Source organism: Tauraco erythrolophus, chromosome 12 (assembly GCF_009769465.1).
Source record: "Tauraco erythrolophus isolate bTauEry1 chromosome 12, bTauEry1.pri, whole genome shotgun sequence".
NCBI lineage: Eukaryota > Metazoa > Chordata > Aves > Musophagiformes > Musophagidae > Tauraco > Tauraco erythrolophus.
In genome coordinates, this window is record NC_141476.1 from 8,167,069 (window position 1) to 8,193,975 (window position 26,907).

At 38.8% G+C, this 26,907-nt stretch overlaps 1 protein-coding gene across 1 annotated transcript in view; it reads right to left on the bottom strand.

Annotated features, from left to right (window-relative positions):
• The window catches only part of ATXN7 (ataxin 7), a 60,372-nt gene that overhangs the window by 31,202 nt on the left and 2,263 nt on the right, over positions 1-26,907 (bottom strand). Inside the window, exon 3 of the mRNA XM_086619063.1 lies at positions 5,328-5,432. Within this exon, the coding sequence (XP_086475189.1) occupies positions 5,328-5,432 (105 nt within the window). The remainder of the gene's footprint in view (positions 1-5,327; positions 5,433-26,907) is intronic.

The window sequence follows — 26,907 nt, forward strand, 5'->3', positions numbered from 1 at the left end:
GCTACTGAAGCTGCCAATGATAATTTGCTAAATCATATATACTAACTCGAGCCATAATACGCCAAATGCCACCGGTGCACGTTTGGCAATACGCTTGGCAGATTACTCCAGCACATCTGTGACACACCACATAATATTCAAGTGTTATTTTGGTTATTAGACTACTGCAGAAGATTACTGATACCCAAGAAAATTCCTATGATTTATACAAAACGTTTTCATAATGCTTTAAAAAGACATTAGTGAACAGTGGACACTTAATTAGAGAAACAAACTGCTTGCTGCCGAAAGTATGCTGGCCATAATGAAGGCTTATCCCTCTAAAACACAGATGAGCTCAGGCGATCTCCTAAGAGAAAAAGAAAACAAAACCCCACAAAACACAACAAAAAACCTCCACCAAACAACAATCTCCCCCAGTCCTCATGTCCAATAGCTTTGGAACAAGATTCATACATTCCTTTCTTTCCCTATCTGCTTCAAATGCTGCCTTGTGCAGACATTTTGACTTTTAACCCATGCTAAACACTTTATTCTATTCTGATCAAGCAACATCTGCAGAACTTCAAAAAACAAAACCTGAAAACATTAAATACTGTCATACTTAAAATGTCAGATTTTTCAGAACAATTAGCTGCTGTCAAATTTGAGGTACAGAAGGAAGGTAGGATAAATTTATACTAAATTCACAGTACATCAGAAGCACCCAAATATGTAACGCTGCCAGGCCTGTAATACTTAAATTACAGATGATACAACATCCAAAATACAACAGCATATTGGCAGGGATAGTTAATGGATCATTTATCCCAACCAAAATCACAACAAATACCACATGTGCTCTCCAAATCCAAGCACTAAACACCAAAACAACCCTTATGACTAGTCAAAGCAGTAAACCTGCTAACGAAAGGTGGGTGTGAGAACTGGCTGAGGGAGGAAGGAGTACGGTTGTACAATTAGATGAAGGAGATTCACAAGACACCTTACACTGACTTGCAGGATGGACTCAAGCACATAACACATGAACATTTCTCTACTGCCAGGATCTGCCCTGTTAGTCTCTCCAGGCTAAGTATAAGGTTCTCTATTCCAATCTCACAGCCTCCTAGAAATCGCAAAAGGTGGGTAAATCTGCATTATTATCTCTTCTCTGAATCCTATGCTTCAGGTTTCAACATGCACTGATGGGAAACTGAAATGCTTAAGTGATTTCCTACCAGCTCACAGAGCAGCAGCAAGCAAAGCTCACAGTAGTTGCTCACCTTTGCCACTGCATGCCAAACCGGTGGAAGTTAATCAAAACACTAGACGTAGCTTTTTAATGACTCAACAGCCCAACACACTATCATCATCTCTTTCCAATACATACTGTATTAATGGTTTTCACAATCGCTACATGACTCAAAAGTGCTCTCAGTTGAAGTTTTACTGGTAGCCTTCGTTTTTATTGCTGAGTTGAACTCCACTTTGTACTTTCGGAAACCATGGCACAGAGGAAACAAGCAACTCTGCAAAAAACCTAGGAAAAATTTGAAGGAAGAAACCCTACGTCTCTACACTGATGCTACTTCCAGGCTGCTGAGGTACCTGCTCTCTCGGAGCCACAAAGCAGCCCAGATGGCGCAGAGAAGCAGCTCCCCTCAGACAGGAGGCTGATAACCACAGGGAGATGCGATAAAGCTGTGGAACGGCTGAAACACCAACGAAAGGTCATACAGCCCGAAAACCACGTCACTTCAACCTGAAATAACTGTCACAACGGCTTCCTCAAAGAGGAACCTTTTGGTGCAGCATGGGAACCGTATCTAGCACATTTTCACGGGAAGGAGAGAGAGAGGGGAAATAAAAATCCCTCTGTCTGCCAATGGAGCGTTCTTGAGGAGCATGCTAGTTAGCAATTTGACAGACAGTAAAATCATTTTTACTGTAAGAATTAATATATTGACAGAGGAAACTGTGCAGAAACTTAAGAAATACACATGATTTAAATACAGAGGGAGAGTCTACGTGGCATGGGAGTTGGAGAGGCTGGCACACGATCATCCAGAGCGTAGAGAAACATTCCAGCTGGAGAAAAATACTGTGTTTTTTTTCAGAATAGGTCATCACAATAAGTAATCTCAGGTGCTGCACCCACAGGACTGAACGCCTCAACATTATATTTTTTTTCCATCTTTCCCCTCTGAATTGATCTTGAGCCATCCAAGGAAGATGACACCATGAAAGCGTAACGATTCAAAGAGCAGCAGCAAAGATACTGGCAATAAAGGACTTAAATCCCTTGTCCAGCCCCACAAATGAAGCAGCTGAGATCTGACAGAACAGAGGATTTGTCTTGAAACAACTCTCCTCAGCTGGCTGGCCTGCTTCTGCCTCACCACATCCCCAGCACCATCTGAGCACACTGACAGTCAGCTGCTAAAAGAAATACCACAAGCAGACTTCAGATATCTCATTATACTGGATTGCTTTTAAAAACTAACCTACACGTGCTGTTATGCATACCAAATATGTCACCGAATTTTACAACTCAATGATAGCATACATACCAACAGCATAGAATAAATTATTAAAACGGCAATTCATACTCCAAATGCATGTTTAGATTGTCTCGAAAAGTAAAATTTTGAATTAATATCTCTTCTAGTCAAATCCACGAAATATAAAAGTATCAGTCACAAACAAAAGTCTGTCATTAGTATCAATAAAGTATTGTACCAAAAAGGTCAAATATTCTGGTGAACAAGGTTACATTTAAATTATTTCTGACTACTTGTGGTCCAGGGAAAAAAGCCAGCATATGTCCTGCAATGCACTTTCAGCCTACCTAGTTAAGTAGTTTATCACAAACATGCTTTGGAAGAAATTAATTGGCTCATTAGGTTTAGCTAATAGTTTGTTTAGCCTTCCTTTGACAAAAGTGACATTTTAGAAGAGCATATTCTACTTCAGAAAACAAAATCCCATGTGACAAGTTTCAAAGAACAGCAAGTACAAGCAACACACACCACCAGGAGTTGCAGAATATTTTAAGGGATTACTATATCTCTGGTAACAATTATGAATAACTTTAAAAGACTCTAAGAACATCACAAAGGTACAGTTTCCTTGATGCACTGTAATCTTGCAGAACTTGAAGTATTCTCTCCTTTATCAATCTGTGAAATAATGCCACAAATAGAAGACCTAATTCAGGGAAAACTGTGCTGAATCCAGAGTGGATTATTTTGTTGTTATTACGATAGTGTACTTTCTGTTTTAAAAGAACTGTGTGTTTTGAGGACTTGAGCAATTTCCTTCTCCAGAAGTACACTGTGTTGAAAAAAAAAAAAAAACAAAACAACACTCCCTTGCCTGGTAATCAATCACCTGCCGTATTTAATCAGCTTTCACATTCAACTTGCTGAACTGAGGGACAACTCTTTAAGGATTTCAAGGACTTGAAGGCTGACAAAAAGCAAGGAGAGCACTAGCTCTACATAAAATCCCCAAGTCAGCCGCCTCACCTTTCTGAGGCTGAGTTTGGCAAACTAAGGTCCTGTAATGACGTTCACTCCACCCAAGCCTGTTTTTCTCATCAGAATGACCCCGCCTGTTTCCTCTGCACGCCGCAGCCCTCGCTGAGCGTCTTCATTGTTCAGAATGGCTTAAGAAATCCTAAGAATAACCTTGTCATTTTCATCCCCTCCTCCTACATTTCTCTGAAACTATGAAGCTGCCACTGATGTAAGGTTTACATCAGAGAAAGTTTCATGCTCGGAGATCACGCTCCTACAACGCGATACAGAACGGGAACATTAGATTAGTATTTATTCTTTTATTCTAAAAAAATATTTTCCATATCTTCATTTTGTAGTTCCCTCTTCACTCTGTCCCTTTTAAATGGCAAATGGTGCTTACAGAAGAGTTTGAATTAACTTCACATAACAAGTTTAACTTTGGTGCAAGAAGCATTACAACACCCCATGTTTTCATGCCCATGATAAAGAAGCAATGCTGATACAAAGGCTTATAGCAACCAGAGTAAGAAAAGCTGATGCTCTTCTGTTCTTCTGGCTCCCTATAGCTCTGGAAGCTTACGTCCACAAAATTGCGGGTTTTTTTAAAAATTTTGTTACTACTGCCACCCACAGAACAACCACCAAACTAGTAAGCACTACGCCACAAGACCTGTCAATTCTTCTCCAAGACATTCTGTGCGACACGACTGCAGAAATCCAGCAGCGAGGGTAGGGGTATAATCCTAAGACATTATAACAGAAAACCCCAAGTGAGAGGTGGAAAGGATAAGTTCACCCTCTGCACAGCATAGGAAGACCCCTCCCCAGTCTCTAGGAAGCAGGAGAAGTGAGTGTGCCTTTTCTTGCCAAAGGGTTGAAAGCATTAAGATGCAAGAAAAGTTACCCCTTGTTCTCAGCACTAGAAGATCCCCCCCATATCCAGCATTTCCTATCCTTTTAAACACTGAGGCAATCAGCAGGTGCACTGAGCTAGGAAAAAGGGAACACATACAAATACGCACACACAGAGGGAGGAAGGAGTAGTTCAGAAGATGCTTTGTCCATCTCTTTTATTAGCACTCGGTTAGAAAAATATCTCCTGAATTTCTCAAGAAACAAAATACTGAATACCCAAAACCTCCTATCCAAATATTGGCAGGAAATTGTTTGAGATCCATTTCTGGTCTTGAGCATGAAAAAGAAGAACTGCCAATCTCCCCCAGTTAGGTTTGTAGGAAGTAACTGAGCACTTGAACTTGCGTAGCACTTCACATTTTCTCAGTCCTCTGTAAACACTGGCTAACACCAACCAACACAACAAGAGCTTCCTAGTATAGTTTATACACAAAACCATCGGACCAGTAAAGCAAATACAAATTGATACTTCTGAAAATACATAAATAAGCTTACTGGCCACTGCAAGCATATTATGTTTTACAACAAAATTTTTAAGTTTAGCTTTTACCTCAAGTTCACACTGCAACAGAACCAGTGTAACAATAATTTGTATAAATACACAAGGAGAAATGACACACACAGACACAAACACACTACACATACTGTCTGTGAAATACACTATTTACATATGCCATTTCAAAAATTGAACTGTATGTACGCAGCATTTCAAGAAGGCATTAAAAAATTAAAAGGAACAAGATCTTTACGTAACTGCATGACAATGTATATAAAATGATTAAACACAGGTTATTGTTCTTTGACATTTATAATGTAAGGATCTATGTACCATCAATTTAAAAAAAAAATTGCCAGGCTTAATCCTGATTTAACCTCACCCTTAATTATTAAAAATAGTTAAGCACTTACCATAATGTGATTGAAATGCCTGTGGTTTTACGACCTGATTACAGTGGTTACACATCACCAAATAGAAATCATCATGAGCCGGGCAAAGACCAAATATTGGCATATCTAAAAACAAAAAGACAAAATGGCATCTCTCAGCTGCTGACAATTATTGAAAAACAGTTTAATTACAGAGCCATGACACTAGTGTTGAATCATAATTTTAATACATTTGTATCAAATTTGAAAATGAGGAAAAAATAGCGTATAATGCAATAGATAATTTTGTGCTGGAGTATTACAAAAGCAAAAATCTTCCTATAAAGATAAATGTAAAATGAGCGATTACTTGTAGAAAACATCTATTAGAAAACTGATTTAGGACTGATTATCTTATACCAGATGCAAGAATGTAGTAAAAAAAGACTGACTTCAAATGACAAACACAACAGAGGAGGGGATGTTTTATGTATTCTAAAAAAGGTTTGGATTTTATTTCGATTCCATTAAGCGCATTCAAAAATGAACTTTATTTTCTATTTAATTTTTTTAAACCATTTTACACACAGTCGTTTACCAGGCAGTATTACGTGCCTAATGGTTGTATTTGTTTAACAGTGCATTATAGTCCAGCCATCTGCTGCCAGAGATCTGTGTAACAGCTCTATAAGAGAGAGAAATAGAGATAACAGTATGCCTGAGCATGTGTGGATTTCGGAGATAACACACATACTTGCAGACTTTTACCAATAAAATTAGTTTCTACAATTCTGTTTTTAAGAATACAGTTTCTTAAGAAAACAGCTTAACAGTTAAAACTGCATTCAGAGACTACTGGAGCATTAAATACAACATTTACTACACAACTTAAAAGTGTATTACACTTACATAACTAAAAATGTTATTCAATGATTAGAAGACAAAAAAATAGGAAACTGCAAACACAAGAGTATAAATTCATTATTTCCAAAGCACGTGGCTAAGGGATCTAGAACACTATTTAAAGGTTTAAAATTGATACAAAACTTATTTTCTTTAAAAATAATAAGTAATAGATTTATGTTAACAGTAATTTAGAAATTAAGCTAAACTTATTTGCCTCTGTGCTAGAACTGACCCCAGAGTTTTGTTTTAAAACTAACTTGCCTACGTGCGTTTTTAACAACATCCATATTTTTGTTCGTTAATGGAACACCGATTATGAAATAAATAGAGTGAGCTGCATTTTAAAAGCGAATGGGCCGCAACCCAAGGTAACCGCTGGCACTGCCAGCCTTGTAGAGCCCCATCGACTCCACTTTGTTCCTTGCAGACAAAAGAACGTATCCACAAAAAACAGCTTCCAGAATTAAGGGCTCCCTTTGTAGTAAATACCTGCATTATAAAAAATATATTACTTTTTTAAAAAAAATAAGGTCTACACCTCAGGTTTTCCAAAAACCTCATTAGCATTACATTAAAATTAAGTACGATACCTGCAATGACAGCTGCAACTGGATTTTGCAACTGGACCCAAATACGACCATGGACATTTGACGTGGCTGTGATAGAGACCAGAGCTACACTTATTTAAATCACAGCCACCTTTTAGCAACTGAGGTTACCTTAAATAAACAAACAAATTATAAATCTGCTCTTCATTAAGTAGAAAGCATTTTGGTTTTAATTTATATGATTTTTTTTTTTTTTAATAAATTATTAAGACCTCAGGTACACCTAACTTCCTGCAAACTAGGCAAAACCACATCAATATAGTCCGGGGGGGGGGAAGCGGGCGGAAATAAATGTAAGAGAGGAATAATAAATTTCTATTTTTCAATACCTACCTTTTGTCATTCAATATTAAGCTAGTTAAGGAAAAAACCCCACAAACTTAAATGTCATTGCCAATATTCCATGCAGGAGCTCTTTGGGTATGCCTGCATAAAAAGTTTCCCCATGGCAAGCAAATACTCCAGGGTTACTTCCATTTGCATGGAATAATACACCATGATGAACGGGACAATAACAGCACGCACTGCCTGCTATTTACACTGTTAATAGCACACAGACAAGCTACTACTGTATAATGTCTAACAAGCTGTAAACCCACACCCTGTAACCTGCTCTCACAACCCTACCTTTCAGACAACGCTGGATTCGCAGACTTTACACCAGCTTGTACAGAAGGCAGAGGGGAAATTGCTAATAGGAGACAAGGATTGCCTACTTCTGCCTCTTGCAAGATAAAGCACTCCTTGACACCAGTCTGAGACATCATGCTCACTCTAAGGATCCTGTTAGGAATGTTTGCTGGCAATACAGACCTGCAATTTTAAACAAGTGAAACAAATCGACAGAAATTGATGTAAACAAAAATGTTTTCCTATTTCAGTTTGGGGATCCCAAGAAATCTGAGTAATTTACAAGTGTCCTTTACACTGTGAAGAACATCTTCAGAGTTTTAAAATCAAAGCTCCAAGTAACAGAAAACAATGCCAAAACACTAGGAAATACAAAGTCATAAAGAACCATTCTAAGAGTAAAACCACTTGACACAGAAAAAAGGATTTGCTGCACACTCAAAATCACAACCCTGATTTCAAAGGAAGGCACGCACAAGATTCCAGCCAGATCACACAAATCAATGTAAAAGATCTTCTACCCCTGCAGTCCCGATAACAGAGCAGCACCTAAACATAACCAGCGAGCAAGTAGTGAAGGTTAGAGTCCTAAATGCAATTCCTTTTGTTTTCTCATATGAGGTAAAATAAACTATAGCTTTTTATTATCAAAGCATTTATTTGAAATAGAAACAATCAAATCATTTTATTAGAGAAATCCATAGCACCCCAAACAACACTGGAACCTGCCTATGCTGAGCACTGTGTGAACACACGACAGCAGCCCGTAAGGGCCACGGACTGGATACCAGTGGGCAAAAAGTAATATCAACACTTCCCAGAGACCTGAACATTAGTTTTAACAATGGGTTTGAAACCATAAGGAGTGTGACCCAACCAAGCTCAGTTAAGACAACTGGAAGAGACCTGGAATCCACACATCCCAACCCAGAAGCCTCAGTCTCAGGCAAGTGAGCTCCCACGCGTTTAACGTGCTTCGCTGCCATTTTGGTTGAACAGAGCAAGAGCAGGTTTCAGGGAAATCTTACTTCTGTGTTCCGATGGGGCAAAAACTACGCGTCACTGTTATGAGAACGACAAATTAGAGAATAATAAACAGACTAGTTTAACAAAACTTACGTAAGCAGTACGTACCAACAGTAGGAGACAGATGCCTAATTTTTCTGTTCCCCCCCTCCACCACTTATGAAAGTTCACAAGTCTTGCAGTTGATATTCTAATACTTTATACCTATTTCATTTAATGACATGCAAATTCTCTATTTAAAAGTCTAATGAAGTTTATAGTATTTCACCAGTGTCATTTCAAACGCACTGCTCCTCCGAGTTTAAAGATTACTTTTTGAAATACTTCACTGTAAATGTAAAGCCTGTGCCTCTCAAGGAAGAGCCTAGCAACCGTGATTCATATGTTCCTCTTTCAGAGCTGGGCTCATTTAACTCTCTCCATCTGGGAATGTTTTTCAAGGTCAAACAAAAAATCTAAACCAAGACCTCAAACTTTCCATTTATTTTTTCATAAATGCTGTATTTATACAGTATCAACACACAAATACTGTCATAGGAGCTGCTAGTTACACTAATTCTGTTAACACCATAAAGAAAACCAACTTCATTTACCTCCACAATAAGAAACCTCCGCACATTGTGACCTCCAGAATTCACTTCTCCTTTCAAATGTAACTTAACTACTGTGTTTTTAAAAAGGTAACTTCAAATGATATATTGCTGTACTCTTCACTAAGACTAGGATAAACTCATGCAATCGGCAATTGTGAGATATCTTAACTGCATTATTCGTTGAGAATGTAATAAGGAAAATGCTTCTTATTTGGAAAAGGCCAATAGAGCATTTTCTCTAATAAAAAAAGAAAAACAATAATGCACAGCCTGGCATATCGTACATCAAGTAAAACGGAGCTCAGCATGTCTACTCTGAAAAACTTTTTTAAACTGAGCTGCCATCTCCTCTTCTCCCGAGGGATGTAGAAGCACCTAAGTCACCTAACAATATCTTAGTATTTGCAGTATTTTCTTTCAAAACAGTTACACTACAGAAATTCGTGCTGTGATCGTTAAAAGTAACCGTGCCTGTGTACTCTCAATTCTACTACTCAACACCACAGAACAAACAAAACAGGCTAAATCACACCGCCAGAGAACAGGGCGGCAGTTTGCCTTTATCGAGCCTCTAAATCAGTGATTACCATGGCTCCACTGCATATTTTTATTGAATATTTTTTTTAACCCCACAAAATTTATCAAATTTCCTACAAATTTTGTTGTCCCTTTTCAGACTGGGACCATTGCACAATCCATCTGTTCTAGCATCTAGGAAGACAACGTCCCTTCTAGAAATGAAATATCAGCAAAAAAAAGGGAGGTCAGGATCTTCTCCACGACAGCAAACTCTATAGGAAGAGAGTAAAAGGAGCCCTGATCCTGGCTGTTTGCAGAGAGCAGAACATCAGTTTCCTATTTTGCAGAAGCCTGCACACCGTGACTGAAAAAACAAGGAGTGAAAACTGAAACAGAGGAAGAGAAAGTAAAACTAGCAAGGGCAGAAACGAAAGGGCGAAGAACAAACTCTATCAGACTTAGGGCAAAAGAATAAAAAGCTTGATGAGAAAGTGACAAGAATACATAAAAGTACTGCAGAAATATTTTTGAAGCCAGAACACTGCTAATGCTCGCTTCTTCCCCATCCATTCTCAGCATAAGCACCTGCTTATTAAGATTGTTCTCTGAAGTCTGAATCTGATTTATCACCAATACGTACGTACTGCTTGCCATTTAGTGTAATTTGACAACGGACATTTCATGCTGATGCCTGATGTGAACAGTAAAACATTTTGACTACAGAGATCCCCACAGCACAGTTTAGCATGCCTTCAGCACAACACCAACCTGATTATACTTCTATAACATTTTTAAACACTATAGTTAATACTAGAAGCATTAAAACGTGATGCCCTAGACTATTAACTTTACACTGACAACAGACGCAACTCCCTATTATCTTTATGACTCCCCAAACACAGAATTTACTTTTCTTTTTACTGAAGCCTGATCCAAATCTACCCTAAGTAAATGTACCAACTTTCATCGATTCACTAGGCTTTCCATTAAGACATCAGGGAACAGTTTTGGAGGTACTATATAAGGAAATATAACCAACTATTTGGAAATGTCGCCAAACCTGGATTGTTTAACTATTTACTTTATGGACCAAGTAAGTTCAAATAGTGTCCACAAAAGCTATCTTGAATACATTTGCTCCATACTAGCTGTGTTTTCTCTTCTTGTTAGAGGAGAATTAGCCTTGATCATACTAAGGTAAAAAATATTTAAGTACACCTCATTTTAACTTGACTCAGCTGGTAGATGTCTTTCTTTAAAAGCAGGCTTTTATTAGAACTTTTCTTTACTCTTCAGTAACATCTGAAAAAACTTCAAAAAGGGGAGAAAAAACACAGCTGCAGTAACTTAGAACTAGTTGACATCTTGAAGGAAAAAAGGTTTTGTGCCATCTCCCATAATTTGTTCATAACACTTGTCCCAGCTACTGTTGGATCCCGGTAAAGTAACAAAAATATTTCTGTTGTTATACCCTTTACGGTTGTGGGGAACATGAATGTCATTTTAATATCTGAAAGCAGACAAATTCTCCCAAATTACTGTTTTTAAGAGCTTGTGATTTAGGGGAGAGGCAAAAGGAGGCAGAAGGAAGGCAACTAACCAGCGTTTAGGATCACATGAAACAGCCTTGCACTGAACCCGGGCTGATTTCACACAGAAAGCTGAGCTTGGTTACAACCAGGCTAATGGCTTATAGTCAGCCCAAAAAGTTAAAATTCTGCCAAGAAATCTGCACACCGGGAGTCTTGCTGGCTCTATCGCTGACGTTAGTTGTCAGTAACAAGTAATTTCCAGGTGCAAGGAAGACCCTAGATGCAAGCCTGAGGTAGCAAGCTTTCTGCACAAACAGCACTACAAGGTGTCTTAACTAACTCAATTATCTTAAGTAAAGCTCCCTCCAATTCTCAGTCATATGATCCCTTATTTTAATTGATGTGAATGTTTTTTAAAAGAGGTTAGCATCTCAAAACTTATCTTCCATACACAAATACTTCATTTTCTGCAACTAAAATACTATCTTCTACACAGTATTTTTCCCAACTACTTTCCAGAAACACTCAAGTGCTTGTCATTCATGAACACACATGTGCTTTTGTATACTTACCAATGTTGAAATGGAATTAAACTATTGGCATTTTTTTTATTGTGTATTATACGAGATGATAATAAAAAAAGAATATTCCTAAACAGATATTGTGAAGAAAACAGCTAAAACCACACACTATTCAGAGTGCTCTGGTTTACCCAAGTTAAACCAAAATAGGAGATTCTAGTAAAATACACACTTGAGGGTTTTCTGCAAAACTTCAAGTAATGAACATTTATGTATTAATAGAACACAAGTATTTTATGAACCATACGTGCAGACATAAAAAATTTGTGCCTGCGAAGAACATGTGCATAATGAAACAAATCAAACATAAAATGAGCAAGTTTACATACAGAAACACTTTTTTAAAAAATCTGTCCCATAAGGTTTGTGCTCATGTAGTCTCAGACACAAAAGAACCTTTTAATATAAAATAAAGCAAAACAAATGGACATTCCCATACCCAAGCTGTTTCATTCAGGCTCAGAGGGAAGCACTGCCGATGTATTTTCTGCAGGGTTACGTATTTTTTAAATTCCTTGCCAACTCTGCTCTGTACATTAAGTAACATATTTTTTGCACATACAGCTTCGAAAGCTCCGCTATTTGAGACGCCTGAAAGGCACGGTTCTCCTTGGGCTCTGAGCACAAGTGCATGAACTTTGTTTCACCGTGCAGTTGCTGATTGATCGGATGAAGGAAGGAACAGCTGAAGACTTGATTAAATGTTTTTACTGCATTTTCCACTTTGGCAAACATGGCAATTACACAGCATTTTATTAAAGTCTTCGGAATACCCAAACCTCAAAGTTTTGGCTCAGAGAAATGACTTTCACTTCAAGACCAAAAAAACCCACAATCTAGCTTAACTAGGCACAGGAGCTGCATTATGAGATTTGATCAGTCATAAATCTTTACTAGCGTTAGAACGCTTGATCTCTAAAAGCAGAGTCCTCTCTGTCCAGTCTCCATTCCAAACTCAAGACAGTCTATTCTTCCGAAGCTACCGTTCTGTAGTTTTTAATTTGCTTTCCCAAATTCAAGGCAGAATCTTGCCCAGTGAAACCTGAAAGGGTGAAGGAGCACCTACCTCTCCTGGCTCACGTTTTTCATGGGTTCAGCCGTGCTGCACTTCCAAAATCCCATCCCCTGCACTGCCCGCTCCAGCTTCACCTCCAGCAAAAAGGTTTGCCACATGCTGCAGGCAGTAACGCTCCTCTGGGCATACCCAAGTGGCAAATCCAAATACCAGACCTTGCAAGGCTACGAGCACACGATCACTGCAATTTCCCTGTAGCCTCTCCTCTCTCTCTCTCTCTCAATCTGCAAGGATGCAGAATGCAACGCTGGCAGTGGTTACGTCTCCTGTTCTTTAAAATTTAACAGTCTTGGGAAATTGCTGCCTCGTGCCCACTGATGAAAACTGAGCAGCGGATACCAACGAGAAGCATGTCATGCATACGTGCACCTGCAGCACAGCGTGCAGCTGGGAGTTCTAATTTTAGGCTCCCAAGATTTGAATGTTCCTGTAATTATTATATAAAGCACATATTAAAGGAGACATCTAAGTATTTAGTTAAATTCTTTGTATACAAATTCAGCTACACACAATCATTTAGAAAATCTAACGCAAAACATATGTCAAATTGTTCACTCAAAACTATTAAGAGTTTTTCTAAGTTTACTATAGAGAATAATACAAAATTTCAGTGCGCAAGGTTACAGAAGATTGTCTGTCGAAAGACTGATTAGTAAATTTCTCAATGAAACACAAGTAGTATATTTAAAGCTTTTCAACGGATGAAAAAGTCACCCAGCACACATTGTATTCTATCAGGTTTTCATCAGCAATTTGAATCAAGTCAGTCATCTGCAAAAATTATTCCCAATTACTCACTAATTAGTTTTCAGCTGAAGATATTTCAAGTTTCTCTAGCCAATTGGTATAATATTACATAAATGCTGAACATACAATTTGTCATATAAGAAATCTTCAAAGTAATGCCTTATTTTTATGTGATATGATCTTATCATGCCACTGCTACGTTTTCACCAACAAATTATTATTTATGTTTTTGTAGAAAAAACAATCTTATTTGTCACCTACCTAATCCTAAAATACCTTAAGGAACTCTCAGCATTGAGTTTAATTTTGTGATTATGACACAAAAATTAAACAGAATTCAGGAAATAAACTTGGGGGTTTATACAGTAATATTAAAATCTGGGGTAATTTAATATGACAAGGTTCGCAGAAACATTTCAGTTATTATGCAGAAAAATAGTCTGTTATGAGGGGAAAAAAGTTCTGGCTAAGCAACTGGCCGCAATCCTAGCCTCAATTAAACTCAACCGTATCATTCAAGATACAATTCAGAACATTCTCTAAGTCATATACCCCAAACTATGCTACTGTTATGAATTGTTTTAACAACACAGGTTTGGTACTTTTTTCCTCTTTCACACGGAGCACTCGGTGTACTTTGCAGCAGCTGTACTTTTGTAGTAGGAAGAAGAAAGTTTGTTTTATTTAAATCTTAACTCTGAGTTTACACAAAACTGCTCATTGCAGCAGAAGTATTTTGATACATCATGACTGCAAATGGTGAACGCGTTCCAAGCTCCTCGCCCTTTGCCATCTCTTATATAGGCTTTTGAGGAGAAAAAAACCTGGCATGTGTGTTTTTTACCATTTTTTCCTATGTAATGGTCCATATCACAGCAACACAACTGAGTGCTGGCTGTATCTCCATGCCCAGTAACTGAGCAAAAAGAGCAGTAACAACCATTCACTTACAGATTTAGACATTTCTCTTTCTGAGAACTGGAAGAATACAATGTACCCATGATTATATCTTTTGTGATAGGAGAAAACAACAAAATTTAGTAATACTAGAAAAAATAAACAAAAAAGTGACATCAGCAACACCACAGTCAATACAGGCTTTAAATACAGAAACTTTTTCAAATCATTAATAAGAACTAGAGACAGCTATGCATCTCTTGCACGATGGCATTACTGCAACCTTCACACTGAAAACATCAGCAGTTAACGCATTATTTTCCCTGCTACACAGGACACACATAGTGTTCATCTCTCAACCTCTTCCACTCTCTTCCCTGCTGAGCACAGCCCCAACTCCTGTGTGAGAGCAGCGCGGCGTTATTCTTTAATTGTAAAACGACAATGTATCTTTACAAAGAATACTCTGCACACGTTTTACATTGTGCACCTGATACCTGAGGGAGCAAGTCAGCATATGCAAAAGAAAAAAAAAAAGTACAGAAAACAATACAGATGACCTGTCAACTGAATTCTATTTCAGTATTTTCTTTTATTAGGCAACCCAACTACCTAAAACCACTCCACCCCTGCCACTCCCTTTCTCCATGCACTAGAACATCCACTTCAAAAATAAGACTGTTTCAATCGTGTCGAATATAGCCATACGGAAACTGATACCTGTCGGTTTCCAAGTACCAATTTACACTTCCGCACCCCTCTCAATTTGGCAGGCACTATTAGTTTTTCTTTTAAAATTCACTTTCTTTGCTTTACAGATTTACTAGCAGTTGGTTTGATATAATAAAAAAAAAAGTAACGCAAGTTGCACAGCAACAGGCATATAAATGTACTATAGCAAAGAAAACCCCAACAGTACTGTGATATTTAAGAAGATTAAAAGATGAAGCAGAAAATAAAACAATGTTTTTACTGTTACAGTGCAGTAAGAGTGCTAACCCACTTACGTATTTGAACACACATATAGCAACACAAAGGTTTTTAAACTTGGCCATTGCATACCTTTAGACAAGTAAATATGACTGAGTATTTCAATCACCTGGCTGAGGAACTGGCAAACTCTAAGCCTGTACTTCTCACAATTGATATATTTCAGCACGTGCAGGGCTACAGGCGTCAGCTTCCCTTCCAAGAAGGGAACCTATCTGTTCAGAAGGGTTAGGCTTTAAAGCAGTGCTACTTGTCCTCTGACACACAGTTATATTAACTAAACACGTAAGCGCTGAAGAAAATCAGGCTGCCTGTTCACAGTATAAGGTCAACAATTCCACTGCTGGCTGTTTATGACACAACACAAACCCAGTTCAGTCTAAAAACACTCTATGGAAGCGATTTTTTTTTTTATTGTTATGGAATTTCAAATTTTTCTAAAGAAGAAATTTAGGTTTTGCCTTTGCACATCATGTCCCTTTTAGAATAAGCTCATCACTGTCCTTATTTAAAGATGTATTTCTTCACTGTTAAAAGTGATTTGCCTTATTTTAGGAGGCCGCCTTCACAAAATTTTCCAGAAATCCATCTCCAAACATTATACATAAAATACATGTTATCTGTTACAGAATAAAAAAAGATTCTGAAAACACTGGGTGAACCAATCTGTACCAGGTATTATCCTTCCATATCTGGCACTAGTTCTCCGTTACTGAAAATGTCTGTTTCACTGTTAAATAGAAACAGGTTGGGAAGGACTGTAACTTTTAGTATTTTTAAATTCAGACGTATTTGAAAATGAAGATCACTTAGATCATATTATACATGCAGAAGATCTGAAAGGGCTGACATGCTTTAAAGTAATTTTTCTGCTCTTTCATAGTCTCGGCCCCTATAACATAAGCGGAACACCAGCCCACTTGTAAAGTACACAGAAGGTAATACCTATAACAAAACAAAACAAAAGGGAAGGAAAAAAGAATTTGCTCAGACTACTTAATGTACTGATTTGGTTGGTTTGGTCTAACTTACATTTTTGACAGATACTTCTAAGACTACTCCTCTCCTCTGGTCCCTCTTGTCACACTTGCCAAGAGAGTACATGGATATGTACGAATGGACCTAAATACAGGGGGAGAGGGAAAAAGGAACTTTTCTCCCTTTTGCAGGCCAGCTAGGAAGCAAAATGCTCTGCTTTTGGGAAAAAAAAAAAGTACTGAATTGGGCACAAGTTTTAGTTTTTAGACATCTCATGTCAGAAAGGACATAAGAATAAACCCAATTATACAAGTAGCAAGACAGAGAAAGTTGTTCTTAGGCAGTTACAAGAAGATCAGACGTATTCGGTGTATGACTGTGCAGTGAGACACAGCAAGTGGTGTTCTGCACCCCTGAGAACCCTGCAGACCTGCAGTGATGGCCCCCGCACATCGTGTTACAGGACTAGATCTGTTTGCAAAGTTCTGAAGAAGAGATGTCACAGGAGACATATGGAGTCAGTATTAAGCAAGAGGCACAGCAAAGAACACGCAGTTGGTATTTTAAAAAAGGCACGGAGAAGAACACTTCAGAGCACTAGTTAACTGCCCCTAGATGACTCAGGATGGAAACGGTAAGATTAACTAGATAACAGAGAATTGAAAGGCAAACAGGATCCTTTGATATTTTAACAAATTTGTAGAGTTTACCACTCTCCAGTATACTGGAAACAAATAACACATCCACCTCCCTAAAGCAGACAAAAGATAACTCCTGCAAACATATCCAGGATAACAAAACCCTGGTTTACAGCAGAAGCCGATCCTTTGCCAGACACAGCAGTTGCACGCGCATGAATTTCAAGACCTAGGCTGAGGTCTTCAGCTCAAACACGCTCAGAGACTACAGCAATCTCTACTGGTGCCTATCCAGGGTAGGCAGGAAGCCAAAGCCACCGCTGCCAAACTTGTTGAGCCAGTCTTCCCAGCGCTGGCCCATAATGCACCGCTTTGTGTTTGGAAATCGCTCAAAAGCTTTTGCTTCCAGCAACAGTGTGGAGCACTTGGGGAAAGGTGCCAAAGGAGTCCAAGAAAGGGTATCGCAGGACCACCATAACAGTACGGACACCCCAAATGCTCCCATCAGCTGGCGACATCACCCTGAATAACTGCGATGACGAACACCACAGCACTTCCTGTGAAGCGCTGATCTCACAACACTATTCACAGGAGTGCAGGAAAACTCTTAGCGTAATTAAATTATAAATAGAACTGCTGATGCTGCATCTGCCCATCATGTCGTTCCATTTTACAATGTAGAGCACCATCTATCCAGACTGACTTTGGTCCTTTCCCAGGACAGGGGCCTTCCTTCGCATCGTCACGTTTATCTGTGACGACCCTCCACGGTGCCAGCAGGAGACTGCACAGAGAACCCCTTTTTCACCCCAAGCAGTTGTAAACAAGTCTCAGATGAGACACACTGACAGCACACTGAAGATTTTACTCCTGTGCTCTACCTACTCTGCAGACAAAAATAGCATTCTTATCTCCACAGCTATCAAGCTAACACTTCAGATCATTAAATTCAGGCCACAAAAACAACAGAAGAGACTTGCAGGTTTTATTCCAGCAAATGACACAGTGGTCTGTGCCCCTACATTGCAGAGCGCAAGCCGATAGTCACGGAGAACCAAGAGAAGATTTCCCAAACATGGGCCAATGCGTTTTGGACTTCTCCAAACACCCCATGGAAACAGCGGTGTTGAAATAGTCAGGCAAAGCAAACCAAGTCAGCTGGCTATTAAAGCAGGTCCTACAAAGGAAAAACAGATAAGGAGAGGGCTCTGCCCAGCCTAGACACAAAACATAATCGAACCAGACCCGGTGTAGTTCAGACTTCGATGCCTCCCCCAGCATCTCATAACACAACTGGTAGTAGAAACCTTCCTTCAATCACTTAGACACAAAAAAAAATTGCAATCTCTTATATAAGCACATATTACACTAGCTTTTGTAGGCAACATAGATACATTGAATTTGGCTCAAAACTTCTCTGTAAATTATGAACTACAACATGGAACAGAAGCTCCTTAACAAGCATGGTTTCTAGACGGTTGCTTTGGGTAACACAACTTACGCAGAAAAGAAAAACAAAATTGCTTTCCAAAATTCATCTTTAAGTACTTCTATGAAGTAAACACTGCCTATCAGGAAATTTGTTTCAGCCTTTTCTCTCAAACACTTCCATTTACTACCAGTGAGAGCAAGATGACTGCCATCTCTCTTAGCAAAGCAGAACAGACACATTCAAACACAGATTCTACTTTTAAAAGTAGATTTAAGATCTACTATTTTAAAAAACAAATCATCTGAAGAAAACTTCCTAAAACCCAAAATTATATTCCTTACAAACCAAAGCCTTCTAGTTGTCAGAGGCAAGTTAAACTCCTTTATTACATTTCTAGAGTCATTCTAACTGAACAGGAATGAAATGGACAATTTCAACATTTTCTGGGAAAAATGTGAAAATTTCTGGGAAAACGTATTATTTCGAAAACTGCTTTCCAAATTGTTTTATGTGGCTGTCTCAATAATCCAACATCCATACTGACTGACTACTGGGAACACTCTTCATTCTTTTCACAAGGAAATCCATCAATCAGTCAATCCATCAAAAATACCGCCAGTTAACCCAAATCTTTGCAGAGTTTGAGGCCTCTGGATATTTCACACTACTATAGATTTGTTCTGAAGGGAAAAGAATATTTGGTATGGCTCACATTTACGTCATCTGTATAGATGATGGCTCTTCCTCCTTTTGGCATCATTAGCAACAGCCCTCCAATAAGAGATAAAAATAAATGATGCCATAACTCTTCCTCAGTAACCCAGATCCAAATGGTATCTTCTCCAATTCATGAAGTCACTGGGAACCTCCTCGGGAATTTCAGTCAAAGAAACTTATTATTTCTATTACTTGGCTTTCTGACATAGCTATTTACTGAAAATAAATTTAAAAAATACTAACCAATATGTTAAATAATATAAACTAGTTCTCACTTGCTGTTTAGTTTTCACAATATGCTACTTATAACTCATCCTGATTTACACTGCAACTATTCACTGATACAACATCTCTAACACTCTTAAAGATAACCAAGATATAAGATCTACTACGCTATACAATCATGTAGGTAGCCATTTAAAAATTGGATCAGATTCACTCTGAAAAGATATATAATCAAATATGGCCCAATGGATTCTAGGATTACCAGACCAAATATGTGCTGAAAAATTCAGCATCTTCTTTAAGCAACCATCACCTTGTTTTGGAAACAACTTAAAAGTTAGAATGCAACCATCGTTTCACAAATGTTTCCCTCAGCAGAGATGGAGAAGGTGCTTAATCCAGCATTACTGGAAGGAAAAGAAAAGATTGTAGAACCACACCCTAGGTGTAAACCGATAGAGATTTTCTTCTGTATTTTAGCCTGAAACAATAGCCAGAGGGTGTCATTTAGGCAACATACACCTTGATAAAGCGATGGCTACAACATCCAGGGACTGACAATTGAGCTGTTTGCATAGCGAAGCGCTCTGCCGCCGGCTGTCTGATCACAAGGCTGTAGCGACCACAGCTATCTCGCACGTGCCAACTCTCTTGCTCGCGGAGCCCCAAGACCTGGTCCTGCATCCTCCCTCCTGTCACAAGCAAAACCCTTGTTGACTTCAGTGGCTCAGGACAAGACCTCACATCCCCAGATAGCACTTAGTAAACTGGCAGAACTCCAGTTTTCCCACTGACAACTTCTACTACGTCATTGACGCAATGAAAAAAACTTAGAAAACTGAGGTTATGAAGGGCAAAATACAATAGAATTTGACACTAAAGGAAAACAAACATCCAATTTATGGTGTATTCAGTGTATTATTTGCTCTTCAAATTTAACTCATTAAAGCTTCTATACTTCATTTAAATGCAAGCTGCTATAGGACTTTCAGGCAACCATATCAGTGTGAAATTGTCCAACAAAATTTCTTGCAAATAAAACCATGACAGCTCTAGATTTCAGAACAAAAGTGCGCACCATGGACTTGCAAACTCAAAGCTGCTCCCTATTGGGTTTTAGCCCTTCACCTCCTTTGTACACATTTCTTCAGTGCCAGTTGAGAACACTGCATTTTCTATTACACTACAGTTGATGAAAGATGCAAGCCTTGCTTGAGCACAGAAAAGCAGATCAAGAACACTGCGTAAGTATTCCGGCGCTTATAACCCCACCAGAAGAGAAGGGAGGCATAACTAATGATCCTTTTCACCTTTTATTATCAATGAAGTTTGTCTATCAGCTGTGCTGAATCTATGGAAAGTTGAAACCAGGGTGGAGGTAAGCTTGTAAATAAACGATCTTTCTCACAGGAAAACAGGTTACCACAAAACTGCTTATTCTACAAGGGCTGACAAGCAGCGTTTACACACAAATACCTGGGCATTTGAGTATTTCTCATCTACTTGAGCCAATAACCTAGAATATTTACCATCATAGTGGCCATTTCCAAAGCCGGTGATCAGGACTCCAAGTGCTGTGGGAGCAGCTGTGCGTGCAGTTCACTTTGATGAAGCCATACCCCACAGTACCTGGGGTTACCACGAGAATCTGATTTACCATGAGAATCAGTCTGAGAGCCACTGCACCCAGTCCTGGCCCACAGCTGCACACAGACTGCACAAGCAGGAAGATCTTTTGACTGTGCAAAGCCTTCTAGCAGCAGTAACATTGATTACAATAAATTCATAGCCTTCCATGACAACTGCTTTTACAGTCGTGCTACTCTGCTCCATTATACTTTGAATTCCCTTTGCCAGATTTTAACACTTGCTGCTAAAAACTCAACGTGTAAGTACAAAGCTGTATTCATCTCCGTGCTGTCATCTACGCTGTAAGAATGTCTAGGAAATAACATTGAGTATCATACATGCAGCCAACTTCCACAGCAGTGGTGATTTTATTCATTAAAAGGGAAGAGAAACAATTTTTAAGCATCTTATCGACTATTTAGAATACTTAATTACTAATCAAATATTATAATGATTTGTGAAAGATGAAATCTTTTCTGCCTTCTAAGTGATAAGAGATCACACACATCCCCAGCCGGCCTTTGGCAGTTACAGCCACACGCTAGGCATAGTCAGAAAAGGTATAAGAACTGTATGCATTTTCTTTTATAGATCCACTGCACTGGAAGAAATAGCTTTTAAAAGAATTACCTTAGAGAGAGTAATCTGCATCCACTTAACCCGATTTATTTAAAAGGACCCTTCACTAAGCCTTTTTGTCTTTCCTGCTCTCCTTAGATGACAGCGTTATCAACTCATGTGAAAGTCATATTTCTGCATAATATTTATTGCTTTGTTCTTCTCTTACTGAGTATATATTGTGAAATATAGAAGAGAAACTATACAAAAAGTAATATTTAATCAAGTATTATCAAGACATCACCTCCTCTGCGTAGGGATAACCTAGCTAATCATCCATACCATTTCAGAATCATTAGATAACAGTGAACTCCTGGCTGTTATGTATGTGTATAGACAACTATTTTGAAGATGCTTATAAAAAAAATAAATATCCTGATTCCTCACATATTAAGGATAGATTGATGCAGTTTCGTGGTTGCAGTTCCAGTGAAAGTCCCCAAGGCCTTGCAATATCACCCTAATACTACGATAATGTCTAAAACCTGCAAAGTATCTTCAAAGCATAAAAGATGACACAGTTATAACTTGCAGTCTAACATCACAATATTCTATTTATAACATGTGACTCATCTCACTAGAAATAATTAAATAATGTAAACAGAACTTGGATTTAAGGCAAAAAATAATAAGAGGAAAACGAGGGCCAGTCACTGCAGATAATCTCAAAAGTAGCATCTTTTCAACTTGCATGTTTTTCAAGCTGTCTCATAAAATCTCGACCATTTTCTTAAACAACTCAAGGCACTTTTAAAGTCTCCTTGTAATTGTTTTACAACAACCAGTCCACAAATCCTTAAAACACTTTGTGTAAATAGTCAATTAAAATGCAATGAAACGAAGAGGAGATTTATCTGATTACAGACTGTGAACAGCTATGCAGAATGTCAAAAAAAGAAGCATGGCACTTTGTACTGCTACCTTAAAATATTTATTTCCAGCTATTAAAAATTCTCACAGTGCATTTGCAGGCAGTCAAGGACTATAGAGCCCTCCAAGCATCTTTGACATGATTTAACACAACAAAAATCAACCCAATTGAGCACTTCCCAAGGCTGAATAAAAACAAATTTAAATTTGAAATAAGATGCTGTCTCTTACCTGTATTTACAACTTAATATTGGAACAAAAGTTTCACCAATGCTTTAATTATTTATTGAACCTGCTGCTGGGAAAATTCTAGACCTTGGGTCTATGTGACAAAGATGCTTCTTGTGAGCTCTCCTGGCCCGGTCCTGGATTTCACTGCTCAGACCTGCCCAGCGCCGGCTCAAGAAGAACAAGGGTTCATTGCACAGCTCTCAGTACCCTCACAGCTCTGGTAACTTCCGTCAATAACAATTACTATAACCAAATCTCAAAGATTCTGAGGTTCACAGAGTCTCTTTCCACACACACCCCCCATTCCCTCCTCCCCCGGACATACTAAATGTCCAAGACCAGAAGTTCAACTGCTATCAGGTGACACGATGTTGAACGGAATTTGCTCCCACCTGCTCTCCTGATAGATTCCTACAGTCATAAAGTCTTCTGAGTGTCTTCTGAAGGTGCCTACCAAAAACTGACAATCTGCATTCCCACAGAAGATTCACACTTCTTTACTGAGACCAGCAATAAAAACTCTAAGAACGGTACCACATTACACCACCACACAGCCAGCATCGATTCTGACCTGCGGTACCTCCAAGCACATCTAGCACATCAGTGACCATCACTTAACGAACCTCAACCTATGATAAAGTAATTGTCTCCTCTGCATCTCCCTCCATGACCTTTGAAAGGAGCGTCTCATCAGAAATAGCTCAGTTACGTACAGAGAGCAATCAGAATCCCTGGGATTCTCAGAAGCACCAAGCACAAACAGTTAGAACAAATCACCGCCAGACCGTATGGATGCTGTAAGGGTGGCAAAGACCTCTTTTTAGCCAAGACTCAACAATCTTGATCAATGTGAATTGATCAAATCAAGCTGGAGATTCAAGTTACAAACATTCTGTCCTCCTCTACTTTGTTGCCAGTTAGCTATAAACTAGGGTGACAGCAGTAGTGAAGTGCTTGAAATAGGCAGTACCAAGGGACTCACCTCTCAAAGGATGTAACACGCACACAAAACAAAACAAGGGGCTGCATGTGTAACTGAAAGGATGAGATGCTTAAGCTCTTGCAAAGACACCTCGTGGTTTCAGCATGCACTGAATAAGCTACCAAAACCAAACACTCAAACCATTTTAAATCGTCTAACCGCATCTCTCTTCTGTTCTCCACGCTTTTATTTTCCATTCTGAGATGTTAGAGATTCCTTTGCATTTTTATTATTACACATATTTCAAAATTATTTCATGAGCCAAAATAAGAATCTAACAGACTTTCACCCCAGCCACTTCAAAAGGGTTGCACACATTAACAGTTACTACTGCAAGCAACGATGATCTTTGTTAAGAGCAGACAGGTTGTTTCTCTCTGCCTCTCCAAGGTAGAGACCTCTGGGGGTCATAGTGGCTTGGGTTTTTTTTTGTTTTGTTTTATTTACAACAACATACAAGATAACTGGTAGCAACCGGAAATTTACTGTAGGGAGAGTCAGAGTTTCTCAGGTGGTGAGGGAAGGTTAAGCCCCCAGTCCCAATGAACAGTTTTAAGCCTTGTCGTTTCTACTCAAAGCTTCTCTGCTCTTCCCTAGAGTGAAACAAGCCAACTTGTCAAATTTTGCAAGACGCAAAAGTTCACTTTGCTGAAGTTCTGTCAAAGTTATCACAAATGAACTCCATGCTTTCAAACACTTCTATTTAGGAATCATCTTCACAACAATCGTGCTAGAAAATTTTTTGTAAGAAAACCCAGTTGATACAGGTTAGCAAGAACCTCCTGAAAAATGAACTTGTTTGCCAAAATCTTTCAAGTGCTGATTACAAAGTTTGACGCTAAGAATCATTATCTTCAAATGAAAAAGCATCCATACTACAGACACATCAACCTCCTTTTGAGACCTGCTGCATCTCCAAGATGAACTGAGCGTACGTGAGCACGTTGGCTGTACCCGAGGGCACACACTCCCAGCATCACACAAACAAGTTTGAAAGATGCACTTCAGCAAAGTTTCATTTTAAAATATAAGAAAAATGAATGAAGAGGACTAGGTTTTCTGCCTCGCTGTTTTAGAACGCATTTACAGATTGTAATGCAACATGCTATACTTGCTTCATCACAGCAAGAGCTGTGTGGCAGCAGAATCACACCTTTAGCTGGTTCACAAGCAGCAAGTAATTAAGTGATTGTATGAACTAAAAGATCCTGTCATGTGAACTCCGTATGGAAATAACTGAAGTACAATTGCTTTTAACATGCTCTTACATTGACAGTATTAATCATCACGAGAAGATTGCAGTCTACAAAGTCAAAGTAAATTTTAAAGGGTACTTTAAAACAAAATTTTCTCATGACGAAGGATGCTCCTTTCTCATTTCCATCTGTTGGGGATTTTCCGTACCAAAAGCGAGCCAAGCCCATTGGGCCTATACCTTATTCCTGTAGCTCTAATTTCTACACCAAAGCTCAGCGTGGACCGTTACTGCCTCAAAAAGCAGTATGTAGGAAAGCATTCAGTGAGTTTCTCACTTTGGTGAAGGTCTGTGACGATCCCAGCAGGAATTATTCCATTTTACAGATCAACAGCATAGAAAGCATATAGGAACAGTGAAAAAGAAACAAGGAAGTATGAGACACAAACATTGGGAGTTTGGGAAGTCCAAATTCAATTTCCAGTTCTTACTTCAACGTGAGCTTGGTTATGTCAAGGAGGGTTAGATACAGGAAAAAAAAGTGTTTGAGACTACAGACTAATTTTAGTTTCCTGATCCCTACATGGAACTAGCATCACTGACAGGTATTAAGGACTCATCAGGCTTCACAACCACCAGCATGCTGAGAAAGGAGCTGCCTGATCAGCAACTAGGAAATGCCAATGACAGAAGTGTGTCTGAAATCCTGCCTCTCTTCACAGCTTGAAAACGTTGTCCTGGAATTACACATTTGTGTCCTTTATTCCTTTAAAAGGAAACATTATTTTCCTTTAAAGCATAACAAAAGGAGAAGCTGGTAATGTTAGGCCCCTTTTTAATACAGTGTTACGATAACAAGAACACTCACTCTTCATTCAGGAGACTCAGACTACTGCCTGCAAGGCTGAAATCCACCTCTCGCCACCAGGCAGGCTGATGATGAAGTTATTCCCACTACAAGTCGCAGAGAAACGGCATGTGGGAAAGGAAACAACTACAACCCATAACATAGTGAGTACACAGGCCGGTGGGAGTCTGACCTGAAAGCTGACAATTGTTAAATAAAGAAAACAGTTCTCGGTTTTGAACTCAATTCTAGTAAGTGGACTGTAAAGTCATGTTCCCTCCTTTGCTCCCTCTCCAGGCCATGAATATTTAATTCTTTTATGCAAACTGGAAGAGTTGCAATGCAAGGTTAAATTAGCCTAAATAACCTTGAAATCCTTTCATGAAGTCGGGCCTCTGAGTCAACTGCCAATCTGTAGAGAAAGAACTTCCTTACACAACGAGTTCTGTTGTTAGCGTATTTAAAACACCATGTGGTACCATGACAAAAATCTTGAGGTTAGAGTTGATTTGACAAAACTTACACCTTTGGTTCACCTTTCTGTGGTAGGATCCATGGCTTAGACAGTCCAATTATTTAATAAATGTTTGTTCCTCAATTTTGAATGCAAAATTCTTCCTGGGAAAAGGAATCAGTTACAGTGCTCTCCAAATTGTATTTGATAACACAACACATACATCTGCTGGCATGCTTTGCTGCTTCCCTAGTTCTTTAAGTGCAAACGTAATCAATGCTACTATTTCTTTTGCTTTATTTTGCAGAAGGTCAAGCTCCCTACAGACCAGCTACAGGTATACGCCAAGTCAGTGTATCCTTCATATGTCATAAAGCAACCAAAATAGACAGACTTCTGGAAGCCTGACAAAGCTACTAAATTTCACTTTTAATTCTCAAAGTGTTTTATGAACTTCCTTCAACTCATAACCCTACAAATCATTCACATGGTTGGAGTCAGCACGGAGAAGCTGTATCTCAGTGGTCAGCCTATGCAAAAATAGTTTCATGATCTCTCTCCAGAGGGGGGAAAAAAAAAAAAAACAAACAAGAAAAAAGATTATTCTTCACCCTGCCAGCTAATCGTTAAAATCTGGAAACCTTAGATGCTTGCATTTTAAGAGGTAGAAATAAGAAAGAATGTTTGAAAATCCTTATTAGT